Below are 21809 nucleotides of genomic sequence, written 5' to 3'. Positions count from 1 at the left end.
GCTTGCGCACTCGCTGCTGCCTGGCTACCATGCATCCTATTGTGATCCATTACACACCCGGTCCCAGAGGCCCGCAGTGGCTAGCGGAGGTGCTGTGGTGATGGTGTGTGCTCGCTACGTCATGGCTGCCCAGAAGGTGATTCAGCAGGGCGGCCAACGTTGCAGAAAGGCCGGGCCGGGCCTCTCGGGCGTGAGGCGAGGGGGCGAGGCTTTGGGTACTGCCAGGCTAATGAAGCGCACTCTCCCTGCTATTTTCATCCGGCTCCTTAGCCAGCCTTTATTACCAGAGCTTGGGATTTTGCCGGAGAAATGAAAGTTCAGAAGTTTCAAGGGTAAAGCAATATCCTTTGCTAGGATGCCTGCTTTCCTAGGTTAAATAGCAAGTGTCCTGTCCGTAGCAAGACGCTCTTCTGGCCTGACTGATCATCTTCGTCTCCATCACTATATGGGGTGAGATTATCCGCAACCGAGGCTATGACTATGGCGCCCAGAACGAGCGCTCTCCTGGGCCTTGTCTGTACTCCAGACCACCGTCAGGCAGGGACCAGGGCCCAGATCCGGTCTGTTGGCTGGCGTCCAGAGAGGCCTGTCTGCTTGCTTTGCCTGTTTCATTGCAGAGCTCTCTCTAACCAAGTGAAGTCACTGAAGTCACTGTTCTCCTCCAGAGGAGAAGTACAGATGTCGGGGCCTGACTCGCGGTTGGCGGCTGTGGTTCCTTGCTGCAGACAGCATGCTCTGAAAGTGGGTGCCGGGCTTCACCGTGCATGTAGAGCTGCAGCAGACATGGCAGGGTCCCTGTTCCTGGCAGTAAAGCAGGGGGAGGGAGTTATGGAGGCAGCGGGGGGTCTCACGGAGAGTGCCACTGCCCCTCAGACTGTCACCAGGGGATGCATCCCCCAGGTCACACTGCCACAGGTTGAACAGTCATGCGATCAAACACACAGCTCCTCACACAAATTCAGGCACGCAGACAGAAAATCACACAGAAAGCAGCCAGTGACTCGAGTCTCTGAGCCTGTTTCCTGCCATAAACGCAGAACGAATTCAAGGGCAGAACCATCAAATTCACGTGCTCAGGTACCATGAAAATCACATACAAACACACACATTTTCAAGGAATTAATTTCTCCTTTTTCTGTACCGGGAAAAATACTGGTTTTATATCATGAACACTCATGATTTTATACTGGTTTTATACTGGTTTTACTGGTTTTATATTTATGAACACTGGGCAGGAAGGGAGGGTCCCATAATGAAATATGCTACGTATATATTCCGCATCAGTACGCATGCAGGCCTTCTCCGTCTGCTTCTGTAGGGGGGCACAATCGCAGCCTCCGGAGTTTAATGCGTCTTTCAGCCTTTCCTAAATTTACTTCCCCATGCGGGCGTGTGTGACAGTATTCGGCCGTCTCTCTTGTTGGAGAGCGAAGGAGCCAGCAGCTGTATGTGATCAGCATCACCCGCTGTCCTGGTCACTCTGCCGCAGTGTCCCAGCAAAGGGCATCTCAGGCCTGTGATGGTCAATTAAGCACTTAAAGGGTTTAGGCAGGAATTTATGGGCTGCTGGAGGTTTGGGTTTCACAGTTTGCTCTTGGCTTTGATCTCAGGCGGCAGTTTGTCGTCATGATGGGGGGGGGGGGGGGGTATTCATCTTTGACATCCACACGCACGTAGACTCACATGGCACAGATTGATACGTGAGGAGCAAAGGACGGCCACCCTGACGGCTGTATTCACCTCTCATCTTCCATCAGTGCTTCCATTTACCTGGGAACAGGTGGAGCGCCATCTCTACGCCCCGGGCCTACACGGTGGTGGGGGGCGGGGGGGGGGGGTCTCAGTGCTTTTTTTTTTTTTTTATTAGCACACCTGTCAGGTGTGTGCAGTAGTAATCCCCTCCATTAGTGAGAAGAAACCTTCTCTGTAGGTATCAGACAGAGGCAGATTGTTGGATGCACATGTAAGATGCATGTGTGCAGAGTTTGGTGGTCAGTTAATTGGTGACACGGACGGCCGAATGGGCAGGCGGTCGAGTGTCCCGGCGCAGATGGCGGGGGCCATCCTGTTTGGTGATTTTTCTTTTGGCATGACCGCACACCTCCCTTTGAAGACGGCCATCTTTAAAGGCAGATCAATTGCCCACGGCTGTTGTCCCCATTTCGGCTGTCTGCACTCTGAAGGTCTTCCTTATGACACCCCCCCCCCCCCCCCAAAAAAAAGAGAAAAATCCCCGTTTGTTTTGTCCTCCATCTCCCAACTCTCCTCAATTCAACTCCTCAACAGCAATAACGCACGACCCCCCACCCCACTGGAGTCTGCCGTAGTGTCTGCGGGGCCAGGGAGGGCAGGGGGGGGGACACCAGGGAGCTCTTGTTCTTTTCTTATTTTCTCCCCCCAGGCCACGCTGATACAGACACCCGGGATTCTCCATCCATGTCACTGTCGGTGGAATGCTGTTTGTTTTACTGCCTCCCCCCCAGCACACACACTGGTTTCATGTTCTATGCCGCCAGGCTGGTAGCTTTGAGCGGCTGTAAATCCCCCTTATGATGTGTGTGTGTGTGTGTGTGCATGTATGTGTGTGTCTCTCTCTCTCTCTCTCTCATGGCCGTTATGCACCGGCACTCAGTCCTGATATTTCCTCATAATGGTCTTTTAGAAATGTAATCCTCTCTAATGCGGGTGTTGGACAGACAAAGAACGCTGGTCATTATCGATCCGCTCAGCACAGTCAGGAGGTTGTTCAGTCTGACCCCAGCAGACACCGTCAGTTAATCACGTGGCGGGAAATTTAAGCTGCTTTCACCCTGGAAGGTTTAAAATGAGCACTGTTAGGTTAGCCTGGCTCCCTTTCCATCCCGCCATGGTGGCACATTGGAAGGTACGTACGGGACGACGGGACGTGTGAGCGCTTTCTCACATGGCTCTTTGTTAGCAGCGTCTCTCACCTTATACTCGTTTCCTGACCACATATGTCCCTAGGCGGCATGCAGCGGTGTTCTGGTGTGAATAATGGCCGGCCTTGTTGTCTATGACTTTGCCCCCCACCCCCCTCCAGACGAGCCACCTCCTCAGGCTTAGTCCCGGGGGCCAGATTGAGCCGGCTATGGCTCTCGCAGTGCGCCCCCTACTCCCAGCTCTCAGCTCCCCCCTCCCCGCCTGTTTCCGAGCACACTTTTTTGTGTTTTCTTTTCCTTTCTCTCTTTGTGTTTTCTCTTGTATTCTGACACAGCCTGCGATGTGACTGCTTGATTGTCGGCCGCCTGTAACCCACAATTTACCTCAGCTTTGTGGGTAATGACCCTGATTATGATAAAACTGCCGTGTGGGTGACCAGCTGTTCAAGTGAACAGAAGTACATGGCGGGTTTTTTTGTTTTTTAATTTGTGCTGGCGTGTCTCAAAGTATTCTGCGTACCTGATAATGGAGCATGTCGCTGCTTCCTGCTCCTGCTGACACAGAACCAAATTATTAACTCTTTCCGACGGCTCCGACGTCACGCTGACATGACAGTGCCGAGTGCTGACCCATCCCTTCTCTGTTCCCCCTGCAGTCCTACGTGAGGACTTTCGGCAGAACCCCTCAGACGTGATGGTGGCAGCGGGCGAGCCGGCCGTGATGGAGTGCCAGCCTCCCAGGGGGCACCCTGAGCCCACCATCTCCTGGAAGAAGGATGGAGCAAACATCGACGACCGGGATGAGCGAATCACGGTGAGGGAGGGAGGTACCTTAGGCGGTGAGGGGTGGGAAGCAATGAGGCAGATGGATAATAAGAGATACTGGTTAGTTCTGTCTTTGTTACTACGTTCAGTAGTGATTTCCCTGTAGTCATGAGGTCATCACATCCTGTCACATGACCATGACCCCAGTGACGATGGGGGAAACAGTGTCTTAAGATGTGTTTGGGCCAGATTACCATGTGCTGCCACTTGCTAACTGGATTAGGCATGGATAAAGCATCTTCTCATCACTGCAGTGGAAGGCACTGTGCTCTTGCAGCCTGTAGTGATGCAGAGCATTCACCTCATGCGCTTATGCACTTTAGATGGTATCAGTGTACGCAGCAAGGCTGGCACGTCAATTACGGGGGGGGGGGGGGTCGCTGACAGCATGTGGATGTTATTGACCAGTAGAAGCAAAAACAAGGAATAAGAAGTAAGGTCTGAGCTGGGCGTCCATCGAGGTGGGCATGGGGGGAGCGGAGATGGCTGAGTTGATTAATGCAGCGACTGAGGTCGTATCTTGAATTAGGCTTTTTTAATTAACAGCGTGGTTTGAGGGGCCTTTGGTATCAATCACGGCTCGCTCTTGAGGCAGAGGCCTGACCTCGATCATATTGCTGCAGGGGACGGCCTCAGTGAGAGTTTGCACTTCCTGTAGCGTATAAGTGCCCTTTACTGATGCTCTATACATTACAGACCCTCAGTTTGTACTTCATTAGCTGCTCACCGCAATGGGCGCGTCGTCCTGACCGCACTGCTGCCACGCGCTTCCTTCACTGTTTCTGTGCTGTAGTGTTTCGTGATACACGAGGTCTGCATAACATCAAGCAGACTTTTAAATACCTCTGGGACATTAATGTCAGTAACAATAGCACTCCAAGTCTTCAGGAAAAAGGGTCATACCAAATCAAGCCTGACTAACAAAGCGGAGCTCGTGGGACAGGAATAAGGGGTGACGCGCCTATTCCTACAGTCCCTGAGCTGCGCTGTACTGTGTCTCTCAGAGCACTAGTATTTCAGCTGGGCCACGTTCTTATTCCAGCCCAAATATGGGCCAGTTATTTAGTTAACAGGCAAGACAGTTTCTGCAAAGTGCTTAATTGCAGCCATTTAGGTAACTCAGTAGATTTTCTGTGTTTAGAATGAATCAGTGGGAAAATACCTCTTATGAGGCGAGTTGATGACGTGTTTGCAGGGCTGCTGACATCCCCACATGATTTCACAGACATTTCAGTTTCTTCTAAATTACCAACTCATGGTATACATGCCTCTGTCATGGGGGGCAGTCAGCCAGGTAAAATGTGGAAATAAGTAAGCAAGACAGGACAGAGAGGGAAACCTTGGTTCAGTAAGCGGAGAAGTTGTTTTTTCTTCCCTAGAATGAAATGTCTGCTTAGGGTTTTTCTATTTGATGTGGCTATTAAATCTATCTCTAAGTGTGTGTGTAAAGTTCGCAGTTTACGGTGCGTTTACAGTGTTTCCTTTTCTGCATGGCTGCCCACCCCACTTGGCGTGCTCATGCCAAGGGTCTGTACACGGCATCTGCCTCCCACACCCATCATGCACCAGACCGGCGCCTCCAGCTCTCTTCTTCCCCAGTTCTCGACGCTGGGAGATTAAAGTCGTCTTTGTGCCGGGCAATTGCATTCCGTAATTAAAAGAAACAAGCGCATAATCTGTTTTAAATTTAATCAAATCATATCTGTCTGCATGCTCAGCCATCAATTTGCGATTAGCAAGGAGGCTCTTCATCAAACTCAGGGGAAGGGACAAGGAGTTTAATGAAATGTGTATGTGTCTGGGTTAATGTGCACAGCTGCGTTTGTCTGTGTGTGTCTGGCATAATGTGCAGAGCTGCCTTTTTCCTGTGTGTGTGTCTGGGTTAATGTGCACAGCTGCGTTTCTCTGTGTGTGTGTCTGGGTTAATGTGCACAGCTGCGTTTGTCTGTGTGTGTCTGGCATAATGTGCAGAGCTGCCTTTTTCCTGTGTGTGTGTCTGGGTTAATGCGCACGCCTGTGTTTCTTTGTGTCTGTCTGGGTTAATGTGCACAGCTGCGTTTGTCTGTGTGTGTGTCTGGGTTAATGTGCACAGCTTCGTTTCTGTGTGTGTGTGTCTGGGTTAATGTGCACAGCTGCGTTTGTCTGTGTGTGTGTCTGGGTTAATGTGCACAGCTGTGTTTGTCTGTGTGTGAGTTCGGGTTAATGTGCACAGCTTCGTTTCTCTGTGTGTGTGTCTGGGTTAATGTGCACAGCTGTGTTTGTCTGTGTGTGTGTCTGGGTTAATGTGCACAGCTGTGTTTGTCTGTGTGTGTGTCTGGGTTAATGTGCACAGCTTCGTTTCTCTGTGTATGTGTCTGGGTTAATGTGCACAGCTGCGTTTGTCTGTGTGTGTGTCTGGGTTAATGTGCACAGCTGCGTTTGTCTGTGTGTGTGTCTGGGTTAATGTGCACAGCTGCGTTTGTCTGTGTGTGTGTTTGGGTTAATGTGCACGCCTGTGTTTCTCTGTGTGTGCCTGGCATAATGTGCACGCCTGCATTTTTCTGTGTGTGTGTGTCTTGGTTAATGTGCACGCCTGTGTTTCTGTGTGTGTGTGTCTTGGTTAATGTGCACGCCTGTGTTTCTTTGTGTCTGTCTGGGTTAATGTGCACAGCTGCGTTTGTCTGTGTGTGTGTCTGGATTAATGTGCACAGCTTCGTTTCTCTGTGTGTGTGTCTGGGTTAATGTGCACAGCTGCGTTTGTCTGTGTGTGTGTCTGGGTTAATGTGCACAGCTGTGTTTGTCTGTGTGTGAGTTCGGGTTAATGTGCACAGCTTCGTTTCTCTGTGTGTGTGTCTGGGTTAATGTGCACAGCTGTGTTTGTCTGTGTGTGTGTCTGGGTTAATGTGCACAGCTTCGTTTCTCTGTGTGTGTGTCTGGGTTAATGTGCACAGCTGTGTTTGTCTGTGTGTGTGTCTGGGTTAATGTGCACAGCTGCGTTTGTCTGTGTGTGTGTCTGGGTTAATGTGCACAGCTGCGTTTGTCTGTGTGTGTGTTCGGGTTAATGTGCACGCCTGTGTTTCTCTGTGTGTGCCTGGCATAATGTGCACGCCTGCATTTTTCTGTGTGTGTGTGTCTTGGTTAATGTGCACGCCTGTGTTTCTGTGTGTGTGTGTGTGTGTCTTGGTTAATGTGCACGCCTGTGTTTCTGTGTGTGTGTGTCTTGGTTAATGTGCACGCCTGTGTTTCTGTGTGTGTGTTTGGGTTAATGTGCACGCCTGTGTTTCTCTGTGTGTTTCTGAGTTACTGTGCATGCCTGTGTTTCTCTGTGTTGTCTGCATTTTTCAGTGCTCATGGCAAAGCGGCGGCAGTAAACTTCACACTCCTTTTGTCATGTGTTAGATGATCTTGGCAAAGAACAATAATTAAAATTTCAAAGCTAAGTTTTGTTTCCTATGACAGTATAAACGTTTTATGACCATGTCCCACCCCCACCAAACCCTGTGCTTGCACAGATTTATCACCAAGATTTAAAAATTCAGGAATAGCGCTGCATTTGAAAACACTGTCAAAATACTGTCTACCGTGGTATGATGTCCAGATGGTATGTCAGTCTGGAAAATGAGATTCCGCCCAAGCTTCATCTCTGCCCGGCTATTACGGTCCTGGCGATGGGACAGCTGCGCATGTGTAACCTGTGATGTCGATATTAACACTGCACATCATCTGTGTGTGGGTGTGTTTCGGTGTATGTGTGTTCAGCTGAATGTTTACGCCAATGTTCCTGTGAGTGTGTGTGTCCGTGCGCGTGCGTCGGGGTAAATGCACAGGCCTGCATCCATGTGTGTGTTTCTCTGTGTGAGCTCTGCGCTAAGAGCAACGTCGTTTCTCATCGCATCCGCGAGTGTGAGCTTCTGACCCTGCAGCTTGGTTTGCATCCGCGTACGTTTCCAGCAGAAATCTCTCCCTTTTCCTTTCCTTCTTTCGCTCGAGTCTGCGGCCGCCTCTATCTTGGTGTGTTTTTCACCTGTTTGCTTCACTGATCCTGTCTTTCTGTGAATGTGTGTTGGGGGGGGGGAGTGCACATCTGTGTAGTTTTTGATTTCATGTGCCTATTTCTCTATGTTCCCCCCCCTCCTTCCCCCACGGGCGATGTCTCCTAATGAGGCCCCCGCATTTCAGACAGCATCTGCGATCAGACAGCAGCAGCCCGCTTCTGTCCAGCCTTGACAGTCTAAGATGCGGCGTCTCTGCGCTTTCCCTCCCCATTCGGCCCGACTGGCCGCCTGTCTGCTGGTCATTTGTCAGCCCCCCCCCCCCCCCCACACTGCCGCTCTTCCTCCTCGGAGAGGCAGGCTTTTGTGTGAAAGCTTCTATCCGGTCCACCACAGTGTTGCGTCGATCTGTCAACTCGAATTTCTGGTTGGGGGGGTCAGTCAAATTTGATGTCGTTTGAACTGAGGAGGGAGGAATCCAGAGGAAACTGCACTTTGTTTATTAAAAGACTTGGAAACATCTGCCTAATGGAAACACCTAAACCTGTTGGGGAAACTGCTTTGTAAATAACATTTCAGACTGTGTTTATACTAAAGGTAATCATATTTAACTATAATTATATCAGTGCAGTGTCCGACCTTAGTGCTGCAGTGAATTGGTGTTCGAAGGCCAGTAGCCTGTTTATAATGTGTATATACTGGATCATAGCTTCTGCCAGGATAGCCATTTTTCAGTCTCTGTTTATGTGCTGATCTTGTAATAACATCCGTTTAGCAGTGCCTTGGAGCGTGTGTTGAGTATTCGGATGTGATTTGTTTGTGATTTCGTGGGGGGGGGGGGGGGTGACCAAAACAGTACCGTACTCATGAGAAGTGAGGGCATTGCTTTCCCACACACTGTAAATCTGGGCTTTCAACAGGGGAAAATCAGTCTATGAGAATTGCAGTTTCATTTGAGGACCGGGCACTCAGTATCAAGGATGTCACACGCGGGACTTTACTGTTCCGGAATTTTTCCGCTGGAAACTTCCTTTGTGCGCCCGAGCGCTTTGTTTGCCTTGGAGACTCTGCGAATAGAGGTGTTGATGTAAGGAGAAGCCGGCCTGTCGTCGGGTTTGGGCCCTGCTGTACCTGCCGCTGCTCTTTGTCGTTGGTTTTGGCACCGATGCCAGCAGAGCACTGAGTGGCCGGGAGACCAACAGGGCGCTGAGGAAACGTCCTCCCTCATCCACGGGCCCATTAGCGGCTGTGGCGGAGGGTGCTGATGTGCCATGAGCCTTAAAATTCCATCAGGGCCGACACGAAGCGCAGACCTTTCTCTGATAGGAGTTAGTGTGGCAGGGAGCCAGCCGGAGAGCAGCCTCGCAATTAGGGTTAGGGAACATGTACACTTCATCACGCAAAGCGGTAACAGAACCACAGGTCTCCTGATGAAGGCATTCCTGACAGCAGCTCTGTGAGACAAATGCAGGGCCCAGCATTTACTCTATAGACTTAAAGCACCCTGGAAGGAATAGGCTGAGGCTGAATCCCTGTTATTGTGCGTCTGATGCTGACTGGCAGGTTATAAATGTAACTGTGTGGGAATGGGCTGGGCCTGACTGCTCGAAACACCAGCAGTTTCCCATCAAACCCACTCGCTTCTCACCCTCTCTTCCCTCACTTTACACCCTCCTCTCCCTCACCACATACCCCACCCCCTTAGATCCGAGGCGGGAAGCTGATGATCACAAACGCACGGAAGAGTGACGCCGGGAAGTACGTGTGCGTGGGCACCAACATGGTGGGCGAGCGGGAAAGCGAGATCGCCGAGCTCACCGTGCTGGGTGAGTCCTGCCCTCCAGAGCCCCCGGGGGCCCTGCAGGCCATATGATCAGCCATGAACAAAATGCTGCATTATAATCTCTTATACACGCTTGAGTGTCCACGACTTTCAGCAGTTCCAGCATCTCCCATCGCAGGGCTCCCCTGTCCTGCTTCTCAGAGTCCTGCAGAAGTCATGATCACTATATTTAATTAGCACCCAGCTGAAAGCCAAACAGAAGTGACTACCATAAATAGCAGGGCAAATAATCACTTCAGTGAAGCATCCCTTCCATATTTGAAGACCAGGGTTAGCTTTCACCCTGGAGTTGTCCTTATCTTCTGCCTCCACTCCACTCCTGCCATATCTGTGTGACCTGGGGGTTGACTGGGGTGTCTCACCACACCAACTGCACCTCTTCTGCTGCCATTGATCATCTGGGCCTGGGTGGGGATGCTGTCTGTCTCCAGAGCGGCCCAGCTTTGCGAAGAGGCCCAGCAGCCAGGTGGTGCTGGTGGAGGAGAGCGTGGAGTTTAGGTGTGAGGCTCGCGGGGACCCCGTTCCCACGGTGCGCTGGAGGAAGGAGGATGGAGACCTTCCCAAGGGGAGGTATGGCTCACCCCCACATCATGCTCCATCACCGCCGCAGATACTTTTATCCAAAGCGATGTACATCTTTGGGAGGTCTGCCAGCCCATGGAGCAATCGGGGTGAAGGGTCTTGCTCAGGGACCCAATGAAACCACATTCATTGATCACAGGCACACACTGCCCCCCATTAAGCACATGTAAGGTCATAGTGGAAGCTCCACCCACTGCTGGGATTCGAAACGAAAAGACAGGGACTCTGACCCACTAAGTCATAGTGCCTGATCCTGCCCTAGAGGGTCAGCTTACTTTTTATGCAGTTAAAAAGCTATAAACTCAGTTTTAAAATCCTATTCATTTTATTGAGCTCTAGAACAGTGATTCCCAACCGGGGGTACGCGTACCCCTAGTGGTACGCGAGCACATTACAGGGGGTACGTGGAAAAAATTTTTATATTTAATTTCCCTGATGATGGGTAAATATTATCAGCCATTCCATTAGCTGTGCCCTGGTATAGAAAGAAAATCTATCTGGGATGTGTTGCTTAATGAATTAAATGTTCAAGTTATGGAGATTTAATAAAATGTTTTAAATTTGATAATCAGTTGTACGTTCTACTTTTATTGAATCATCAACACATTTGACAAAGGGGGTACTTGTGGTATGAGAAAATCTCTCAGGGGGTACACAATTCAAAAAAGGTTGGGAAACACTGCTCTAGAAAACAGTCAGCTTTACCCAACGGGTACTGGGAGGTTCATTCCCAGAGCCCTCTGATGTCATATCTGCGTCGATGATGCAGGGTATTTCCCACCCGCAGGTATGAAATCCGCGAGGACCACACCCTGAAGGTGCGGCGTGTGAGCACGGCCGACGTCGGCTCCTACACCTGCGTCGCAGAGAACATGGTGGGCAAGGCAGAGGCTTCCGCTACCCTCACTGTCCACGGTAAGGCCTTCCACCCACATCACCGCTGGGGGGCGCTCTTTAAACTGCACACACACAGTACTCTACACAGACACAGTACTCTGTACTTACTCCTGTTTAGTTTCACACTCACTTCTACTCACCTGTACTCACACCTGCTGCCTATCCTGACTGATCTGTGCTCGATGCATGTCTATCTGTATACCTGTACTTACCTACATGTTATTCATGTCTGCTCACCTTAACTGAACCCAAAGGTACACTCACATGTGTCTGTAGACACTTGAGTTGCCGACCACTACTAAATGTTTTCAGTAGGCTTCCCTTTTATGCTGAATATGCCTTGAAGGGTGAAGCAATCACAGTTCTTTAGCGTGGAAAGACACCTGAGAAAGTATGTTTAAGCTTAATGGTTTCAGCTTCGTTGTGGTGGTTTTATGGGAAAGCAGCAGGAGGCCGACCAACCCACTGTGGTTATTTGATACAAGTGATACTGTACAAGAGTCTGCTGCCGTTTTCAGGTGTTGGAGGAACGTGCAGCACCTGAAACAGAGGCTGGGGGGTTTGGCTTTAACAGGCCGCTGCTGTTAAACTGCTGAGTCTGTTGCTTCTGTTTAGGGCAGTCATCACTGATGATATCGATAATCGAGTAATCTACTGATTAATTTGATGATTATTCGTGTGAGTGTTTTACAGTTGGCTCAAGTCAGGAACCAACCAGGCATTGCAAGGTGTACACTTACATACACATACGGTCAATTTAAGCACTTTAGGTCACCTAAGTTGCATGTTTTTGGAGAGTGGAGGGAAAGCGGACGATCTGCTGAAAAGCTACGCACATACAGGGAGAATATGCAACATCCACACACACAAAGCAGCGACAGCTGTGCTCACTGATCCGCTGTGCTGCCCTCAATACTAACCTGATCGACGTGCAACGTTAATATTGACATCACATGTTTTCCACATGCGGTTGTCACATCAGTTTTTGTCAGCTGGGTTGAGACCATCAATAAGTTGTGTCGTAACGTTTTTACTCGGTCATATGACATAAAGCTTAGCAAACTTTCCAACTTTACTGAATGCTCCTTTTGAAGATTAACAGATATGTTAAAAAATGTCTAAATTTTACCACTGCTGTTTTTGCACAAGCGCTACATCCACTCTCCAAGATTGTTCTCGTCCTTGCTGTTGGACTCACACATAGATAATGTGGCTCGTTTGTAAGATGAGTGAAGTGCAGGAAAGCGAACACGAACTGGTCATGAAAAGGCATTTGTATTCCGTTGTATGGAAATATTTTATATTCCATAGAGATGACAATGAGCAAAAACAAGTGATTTTCTCAGTACTGCTTTATGTCTGTTGGTGCAACTCACAGCAACACCACCCACTTATTTGACAGAGTCTTTTGGTGGATAATGAGCTCTATTTGGCTGTGTAGTTCATTTTAAATTCCCAAATGTCGGAAATATCATGATTTTCTGGTATTCGCTTCCCATCCGTCCACATCCCCTGAGATCAGAGTAAGCCATGAATAGGCGTGAACCTTTTCCAATGACATTCAGCTTTATTCAGAACAAATAATTTGTTTACAAAAAAATGTGGTTATTAAGTAAGATGGTGCGGCTCAATGACGGCCTGGCGTTTGTTGTAGTAGCAATTATCACAGGAAGTAAATTAAGTAAAATAAGTTAAATTGATGACAGAGGTAGACTAGGCTATTCCAGGTGGTTAAATGAGACATATCTACGGCTAACTTCTCAGCATTGGGTGAGTCTGTCAAACATAAATGTTGTTTCATTTGCATTGCATTTGTGCTGTGGTGATATTTAAGTTCAGCTTCACAATTCTGACAGACGCCTGCATTCTCATTCGTGTATAATGTGAAGGGATTCCACACAACTTTGGCTTTCGCTCTTTATTTTCACTCTCATCCACTATGCACTGTCCTCCTTGCACCATATTTCTGAGTAAATGAGAAAGCAAATTGTAATTAATCCTTTTTAAATCATCAAGTTTAGCCGAGTAATTTTGACAGCCCTGCTTGTACTGTTCACCTGCAGGCCTTCCTGTTGAGTCCTTTACATGTATTAATGAAGTGGGCCAGCCAAGGAAATGAACAAATGGCAAAGAATTCTTCTTTTCATCATGCTGCAAGGCTGGCGGGTCAATAGCATAATGTAATAACAATGTTTTCTGTGAGGTGATGCGTCCTGTTATTAAGATGCATTTAGGCAAAAGCAGTCATTGCGGTCCTTTCATTTGGGTCTAAGGCTGTGTTTATCTGGGTTCATGTCTTATTGAGCATTTTGAAGCATATACTATAATGATATATTAGAGGAGAGAATGGCAGCTTCTTGCTTGTAAATAGACCATTAGCTATTTAAGTCAGACCAGCTGCTCCATGTTCTCTCAGAGAATGAGTGTCCACCTGGATCAGTGTTTTTACCCCCATATTCTCTGGGGGGAGGGGGGAGACAGGGGGGCATTTAGCACTGTGGTAATTAGAGGATGGGGACAAAGGAATAGGGACATATAGAGGCAGTACATTTGGGCCGGGGAGGGGGGGGGGCATGTTGACAGGCCATAATTCCCTCGTAGAGTGCAACTTGACGGATTTTATGCTTTGGGGGCGTTGCTGATTGGAGAGAGGTCAGTCGTGAGAGTGGTGCTGGGACGAGCGCTCAGAGAGTGCGTTTGGACTGAGTCCGACACAGTACTCCCCCCCCACCCCATTAAAGCTTTCACACACTTATCCCTGCTTTTCTATCGTCTGCCACATGCAATTACATCTTCATCCTCTCCGTCAAGCGGTGTTTTTAAAACATCACTCTGTTCTTCCTCAGCCGGTGTCAATACCTCCATCAAGTGCTGGTGTCTCACAGCAGCTCTCCAAAGATGGGGTGGGAATTTATGGGCACAGGTCAGCTTTAAAGGTTATTAGCTACCTTATTTTCAACAGGAAGACACAAAACTGCCCTGTTTTTCCTCTCGATAACTTTATAATGCACAAACAGGAAGTTTCTGAGGGTACCATTAAGAGATAGCTGATCTTCTGTGGAGAGCGTCATTATATGAGCTCACTGGGGGCTGTGGAAGGGTCTGCCAACCACCCCACCCCCCCTCCCCTGGGCCTGGGGCCCCAGCCTGCGCACTGGCATGCTCATGGGGACGGCCGCGTAATTAGAGACACGTCGGCCGTATCCTGCGCCAGGAAGTGACATGTGACTAATTACTCCAGCTCCAAGACTGGGGGTAGACAAAGCCAGAGGAAAGAGGTAATGGCAGCTCTGAATGGAGGTGGGGAGGAAGATGGCCTTTGAGGGACATAAAATGAGGTCCGATCAGCTATCTGTCCATCCGGAATCAGCTCTATATCTCTTTTTCTTTGCTTCCCCATTTTTGTCTCTCTCTCTCTCGCTCTCTTTCTCACCCACTCATCCCTGCCTGTCTGCTTTTGTCATCCTGTTTTTGTTTTGCAGTAGGTAAACCCCACTGCAGTCATCAGTGAGTAATGACTAGATCAGACACACACACACACGCGCACACACACATGCACACACACACACACACACACACGCGCGCACACATGCACACACACACACATGCACACACACGCGCACACACACACACACACACACACACATGCACACACACACACACATGCACACACACACACGCACACACACACACACACGCACGCACAGCATCCGCTCATTTCCATCTTCCCACACTGCTTCCAGAAGATAGAACAGCCACGTACGACCGTGTGACCGCTATCATCTCCTCTGGAATCGTGCGTCATGGCCGGGTGGGAGACTTCATGGATTTCGTGGCTGTGTAGCCCTGCAGTGCTCATTGTTTAAAACTGCATTATTTATGACTAGGGGAACCTCTGTGCCTCAAAAAGACTCACCCTATGCGCTCGTGATATGGACTGAAATAGCTTTTGCTTATTATGGAGCTGTGTTTGGGCCTTATGGCTATTTAGATGAGTAAGGGATGACTCGGCTGCCGTGTTTCTCCCTCTTTTTTCTGGAAGGTTAAGCTATGCTGACGGGCTTTCACGTCTGTTCCTGATCAGCAGCAGCCCGCATTGACCCACCTGTTCGGCCAACAGTGTGCCTTTTAGCAGCAGAGACGGAGCGTGATTTGCTGGCACCCGGCCAGCTTACTGAGGGCTCGTCGTGTGTGAAAGAGGACAGGACTGTTAGCGGGCCGGCTTTGGACTGCAGTGAAGCTGGCTTTATACGCATCGGCGCCCTGAATGGACCGTTTGTTTCATACGGGTGGCATGTGCACTTAACGTATTGCTTGCTGCATTCTGGGCATTTTAGTTAAGTTCTGTGATTTTACAGTATATGTGGTATTTTCCCCCATGTGTTCATATGCGACACATGCTCAGACTGCAAGGAACCTGTCATCAACTTAGCCGACCATTAAGTCTGAACCACTTATTGGAATTTTATCCCAATTTCATTTTTCCAAGAAAAATTTTTGCAGGGGTTTTGGAAGCTAAACATATGTATAATGTTACAAAGTAAAGCCTGAAAGTTTTTTTGGACAGTAGCAACTGGAACCTGTAATTTTGCAGAAATATATTAAACGATTATATGACATTTTTAGTCCATTGGAGATGTTTTCCCCAAGGTTATAAATATATGCAGTATTATCATGATAAATGGCTAATTTTGAAAATGAAAGTGTGTATTTGTAGAGGGTGGGGCTGTTTCAACATTGTGACATCAAACGGTATGGCTGGCTGAGCCTGTCCATACACCCACCCCGATCATTGTCACGCCTGGAAATGAGGACTGATTGAAATCCTACCAAGTTCCTCTCAGATGAGTTACTCTCATTCCATTTGCCAGGTTGCAAAGTAGCTCTTGATGTTTTTATTTTACTGATCATTTTCTTGTGTTTTATGGCCCCAAGAAAAACCATTCCATATGATTTTACATGCTTCTATTCTCATCTTTTAAAACTTTTCCTGTGCTTCTTGCAGCTGGGTCTCTGTGAGGCCACACTACACTGTCTCACGCATGTAAATGACGGTTTGTAGATTGGAGCATCCAACACATTCGTCGTTCCACATCCCTGAGATGGGACTAACCCTGGATACAAGGGATGGGGGAGAAAACTGCCCCCTGCTGGCTCGCAATAGCATAGGCGGAGGCTCGTAAATGCACCCTGCCAAGCAGGGTTGGTGGTTTAACACGTCTTTAAACACTACATAGTGTGTATTTAAGCAGCACACATTCCCAGCAGCTTGGCCTCTGTGAACAAATCCTCCAGTTTCACCCTCTACAGCCCCAGCTCATGCCCAGATCCCTCTCTTCTGCAAATCACATCATCCAGCAATCTTAGCTCCGTTTGTTTGTTAAATCCTTTAGCAACACATCGCAGAATGCGTTTCCCGAAATGTCATTCCAGTCGCTTAATCAGACTGTCACAAATGTGTAAGGAGGTTTGGGCTTCCAGGTATCTGAGGAGGTTATATTTATACAGATCTTGGGCGGTTGGGTTTCCACATGTGGTGCGAAGTTAGCCTTTCACGTCTTAGGAAGTTAGACTTCCAGGTATCTTACAAGGTTAGGTCTCCATGTGTCTTACTAAGTTAGGCCTTCAGGTGCCTTACTAAGTTAGGCTTCCAGGTATCTTGCAAGGTTAGGCCTCCAGGTGTCTTACTAAGTTAGGCCTTCAGGTGCTTTACTAAGTTAGGCCTCCAGGTGTCTTACAAGGTTAGGTATCCAGGTGTCTTACTAAGTTAGGCTTCCAGGTGTCTTACTAAGTTAGGCCTCCAGGTGTCTTACTAAGTTAGACTTCCAGGTGTCTTACTAAGTTAGGCCTCCACGTGTCTTACTAAGTTAGGCCTCCAGGTGTCTTACTAAGTTAGGCTTCCAGGTGTCTTACTAAGTTAGGCCTCCAGGTGTCTTACTAAGTTAGGCCTCCAGGTGTCTTACTAAGTTAGGCCTCCACGTGTCTTACTAAGTTAGGCCTCCAGGTGTCTTACTAAGTTAGGCTTCCAGGTGTCTTACTAAGTTAGACCTCCAGGTGTCTTACTAAGTTAGACTTCCAGGTGTCTTACTAAGTTAGGCCTCCACGTGTCTTACTAAGTTAGGCCTCCAGGTGTCTTACTAAGTTAGGCCTCCAGGTGTCTTACTAAGTTAGGCCTCCACGTGTCTTACTAAGTTAGGCTTCCAGGTGTCTTACTAGGCTAGGCTTCCATTTATCTTAGGAGAATGGGCATCCATGTTTCTTCAGAGTTTAGACTTCCACATCCTGTACCATCTACCTGTACCATGTACCATCTGGTATAGTGCCAGATTCAAGGTGAATCTTTGGAGCTCTCAGATGGACTTTATATAGCTTTATCTGGATTTCCTGTCCAAGGAGACTGGTCAGTCACACAAACACCTTGTTTTGACAGATAACGCTAAGGAAAGCAAGTCTCTCTCAGCTGATAATTCTGTTGTTAGAAAGCTTGTTTACGGAAGGGAGCAGCTCGTGCCTCAGGGAGACTGTAGTGATGCCCACTGTCTGTCTGAAATGGAAGCAGGGGGAGGCCAGGTTGTGCTTAATGCTGAGTGTGGGGGTGGGCATCGCCTGTGAGCTAGTGCTACTTTCCCACCATCGATCCAAGCAGGTGGGCTCCACTTATAAAAATTATTGATACTTTGTTGATCCCTATGGGGAAATTCTCTTTATGCCTCCCCCAACCTGCTCTTTGTACAGTAAGCTGGCCGCGAAAGACAGCCACCTGTTGCAGCACCCAGGGAGCTGGGGGTTAAGGGCCTTGCTCAAGGACCCGCAGACATGCTGAGACTGGGGTCAAACTGGCGACCTTCTGATCACAGGCACACAGGCTTAGCCCACCGAGCCACACGCTGTCCCAATGAGCAGTATTGCAGCCCAGTGTGTGTTGAGATCACTCTGGCTCCCACAGAGATAATGTCATTTAAAATAATGTAACGCTATAAATATACTGAAATTATATAGTGCCTCTATTCCTGCTGATTTTCCTTTATACTCAGGGTAACTATAACAGGTGACATTTTCACACATTTGTACTGTTGAATATTAACAGGGTATGAACTTTACTGTACTGAGTTGTTAAGCCATATAGAGGTGCTTCATCCAAAGGGTACAACAGCAGTGGCCTACTTAGAGCCAGAAAAAATTTGACTTCAGATTGATTGTCTCTCCTGTTGTGCTCCACTGGTGTTACTTTTAAGTGTGGCTGGATAGACAAACTTACAATATGCTGAACTAAACAGAGGGCAGTGCCATTCAGTCACAGCATGGCCTCTGCAGTCTCATCTTCTGGAGATCTCTACAGCTTCCATGGGGTATTCAGAGTGATGGCACAGTCCCGCATGGCACCACTTTGTACCAGAGCACAAGCTAAGGTGGCAGTTTCAGCAGGTCCCAACCAAAGTAGATGGTACAACCTTCTCATGGATTTAGGGGGATTGCGGGTCGTACTACAGCTAGGATGGGGGGTGCTTTCTTTTCTGGTTCTTTGATACAGGCCAGGCTGCATTTGACAGATATATTACATATGCAGATGCTTAACGCTGCATGTGTGCATCGAGCTGTTTTTTTTTTCTTTATGCATGAGGTTGATGGTTTGTCAGGTACCCCGTAAGGCACATCTGGCTCGTGTTCGCGTGCTGGGGGGGTTCACACTGACAGCCGGCTAGCGTTTATGTTTCCATGTAAGTCGTTGAGGCAGACAGATTAGATGAAGTGAGCGATCACAGGCTGAGATTTATGAGGAGGAGTGGCAGGTAACCGCTCATCTGGGGTTTTTTTTTTAACAAGCACACTGATGAAAACCCCGAAGAGCGTGTCAGCGCATCGCAGTTACTGAAACTCATCTGTCTGTGAGGAGCTAGACCCCCTCACCTCTCAGAGGAAGCCCCCTGGGGTATCATGGTCCTGAAAGCAACGCTTTACCTCTGGTGGTGTTTGTCCAGAAAAAAACATCTCATCATAGAAGACTCACACTTTAAGGAACCATTAATCTTGGCAAACAGCCCTTCCTCTCCTGAAGTATAGTACAGAAACTGCTGTTATCGCCCCCTGTTGAACAAGGTTGGAAGTAGATCTTAGGCGACCCTGTCTGTGATTAGAGAATGTAGGTCACAAGGCTCATTGAGGTGCATGCTGGGAGTGAGCGAGAGGAGCATACTGGGAGTGAGCGAGAGGAGCATGCTGGGAGTGAACGGGAGTTGCATGCTGGGAGTGAGCGGGGGAGGTGCATGCTGGGAGTGAGCGGGAGGTGCATGCTGGGAGCTTGAGTACCTCCTCTGTTCCAAGATGTATCTAACATTGACAGTGTCTGTCTCAGTCACATGACTACCTCACTGTGCCTGCAGGATTTGACCAAAGGGCCTCAGATTCACCTCCCATTTCCATCCACTCATAATGCCTCATATCACTGTCTCACATGATGGATTATGGTGATTGTGTAGTTCTCCGTTTTCTTTCATGTCTGTTTTGCACCATGCTGTTCACTATTTATTTATTTATGTCCCCTTTGTGTTTTTTTCTGTTTTTTGTTTTTGTTTTGTTTTTATCTTGTAGTTGTTTCTGGTAAGTTGAAATGTCTCCCGCCACCTTGTCACCGCACTGACAGCGGCAGGAAGCTGTCAGAAACCTCTCCATCCTCCCTCCATCCCACTCACCCACCCGTCAGCCGCCATGTTTCCGTTTCCAGCAGCAACGGGGCCTAAAGGACATTCGTGGGTAAAAAAAAAAAGAGAGAGAGAGAGAGAGAGAAAAAAAAATAACTCTAACCCCAAGGTAAAGCTGAATAATTAAGTTCTGTTGTTCCAGTCTTGTTGATTAATGATGTTCCCTTCTGTTGATTTATTTATTGAATATTCCTGTGTCCTATGCCTGGCTCATGCAATATAACTGTTACGCTGCAGATTACCTTACATGTGAATTAGATTCAGAAGATGTATATTCTGCTGTCGTATTTTGGGTCGTGTCTCTCGTCCTCCTGAAATGATCCCCCCCACCTCCCCATTACAACAGTTGATTGTGTTAGAGCCCACCTCGCATTAATATTCATAGCGGTGATACCACAGGGTTAAGCCGACACCAGACGAGGGCGTTGGCGTGCCGCCCACATCCACCCCTCCCATCTCATTTGCATAGACAGTCTATTGGTCCACAGTCTTCTATATCCAAATACAGACATTTTTCAGTTCATCACATGTGCCATTACATCCTGCCTTTTGCTGTAATGGCCTGCTCACATGGTGCGAGTATTAGAGACTTTTAGTAGACTAGGCCTTCATAGGCCTTCACATGTTTTGATGAACATATGATGCCCAATTCAATAATTCTTTCCTTGGTCAGATATTAATTTCTGTTAGCTGTTAATCATCATCATGGATATTTATGGTGTCATGCTCGCTTCGCCATGCCTGACGCTTCCGTATTTTTCGCAGTTCCCCCGCTGTTCGCAGTCCGGCCCCGGAACCAGGTGGTGCCAGTGGGTCGTACAGTTACCTTCCAGTGCGAGGCTACTGGGAACCCGCAGCCAGCTATATTTTGGCAGAGGGAGGGCAGTCAGGTAAGTCCTTGGAGAGGGACATGGGGGTTTTCTCCCATGTACAGACTGTCTGGGGCAGACCTACACCTTAGCTGGCCTGCAATATATATCCTGTGGTCTATATCCTGTGGTCTATATCCCGTGGTCTATATCTTGTCTGCTGAGCTGTTTACACTGTACTTTGGGACAATGTTTCTCCATCCACATGAAACAAAGCTGTTTCTCCACAAAAAGATTTTCTATATAAACACTGTATGTAAATTCGTTCCTAACTCTTCTACCCCCCTTCTCCCTCAGAACCTGCTGTTTTCGTCCCAGCCCCCCCAGCCTTCCAGCCGGTTTTCCGTCTCCCAGACAGGCGATCTGACTATCACAGACGTCCAGCGCTCCGACGGCGGGTTCTACAGCTGCCAGGCCCTCAACATCGCCGGCAGCGTGATCACCAAGGCCCTGCTGGAGGTCACCGATGGTGAGAGAGGCACGGCATGGTGCTGCCGGGGCTGCGGAGGGTGGGGGGCAGTCATCCGGCCCTGCTCACTCACTGTCTGGCTCACCCTCTACCTCACAGAGATCTATATTCATATTTTGTTTTCAGTCTTTGTTTTAGTTTAATTCAAGCTACTGTTTGGTCTTGGGATGTAAGTCTGCCTACAATAGCTGCTTTGTTTTTGCAGTTTATGATGAAAGTTTAATTGAGTCCGTGTGTTTCAGTGTTCATTCCCATTAATAAAAATAAGCCCAGTGTTTTGAGATCCGATACCCGGGCACATCTGCGTGTCTGACGGCTGCTGCTTGCCATTCCAGCCAACCGGTCAGCGCCACCTGTCAGTCACCATCCTGTATAAGCTGCAGCAGCTGCAAATGGTCACAAATGGCAGACAGTAACGTAGCCAGAAAATCATTTTGGGTGGGCAGGACAGCTGTAAGTCTGCTAGGGAGAACTATTCAGACTATTATGAAATTATTAGCTGCACTAATTTATTGTAATGATAATAATAAGGTTGGAAGATAAGGCGATCAATCATGTGACCAGCTAGACCACACCCCCTTGTCCAGTATTTGAGACCCCCGGGGGGGCCCTCAGGGACTCAGATACATCTGTCTGCCTTTTCCTTTGTTTCTGCAAACAGCTGGATTGGCAGTTGGGGGGGTGGGCGATGTTAATGGCATGCCCCCGCCTGTCTTGGGCTGTTTTCATTCTGTGTTTTTATTCCTTCATTTCT

General features: G+C 48.4%; 1 protein-coding gene across 3 annotated transcripts in view; it reads left to right on the top strand.

The window, feature by feature from the left end:
• The window catches only part of robo1 (roundabout, axon guidance receptor, homolog 1 (Drosophila)), a 262844-nt gene that overhangs the window by 203806 nt on the left and 37229 nt on the right, over nt 1–21809 (top strand). For all 3 annotated transcript variants that reach the window (XM_048980726.1, XM_048980727.1, XM_048980728.1), the window contains 6 exons: nt 3557–3714; nt 9402–9522; nt 9971–10109; nt 10909–11036; nt 20483–20607; nt 20884–21055. In XM_048980726.1, coding sequence (XP_048836683.1) covers nt 3557–3714; nt 9402–9522; nt 9971–10109; nt 10909–11036; nt 20483–20607; nt 20884–21055 — 843 coding nt within the window. The remainder of the gene's footprint in view (nt 1–3556; nt 3715–9401; nt 9523–9970; nt 10110–10908; nt 11037–20482; nt 20608–20883; nt 21056–21809) is intronic.

The sequence above is a fragment of the Brienomyrus brachyistius genome, chromosome 17 (genome assembly GCF_023856365.1).
Source record: "Brienomyrus brachyistius isolate T26 chromosome 17, BBRACH_0.4, whole genome shotgun sequence".
Taxonomy (NCBI): Eukaryota; Metazoa; Chordata; class Actinopteri; order Osteoglossiformes; family Mormyridae; genus Brienomyrus; species Brienomyrus brachyistius.
Note: the sequence above shows the minus strand (reverse complement) of the source record. Positions and strands in the feature narration are given on the sequence as shown.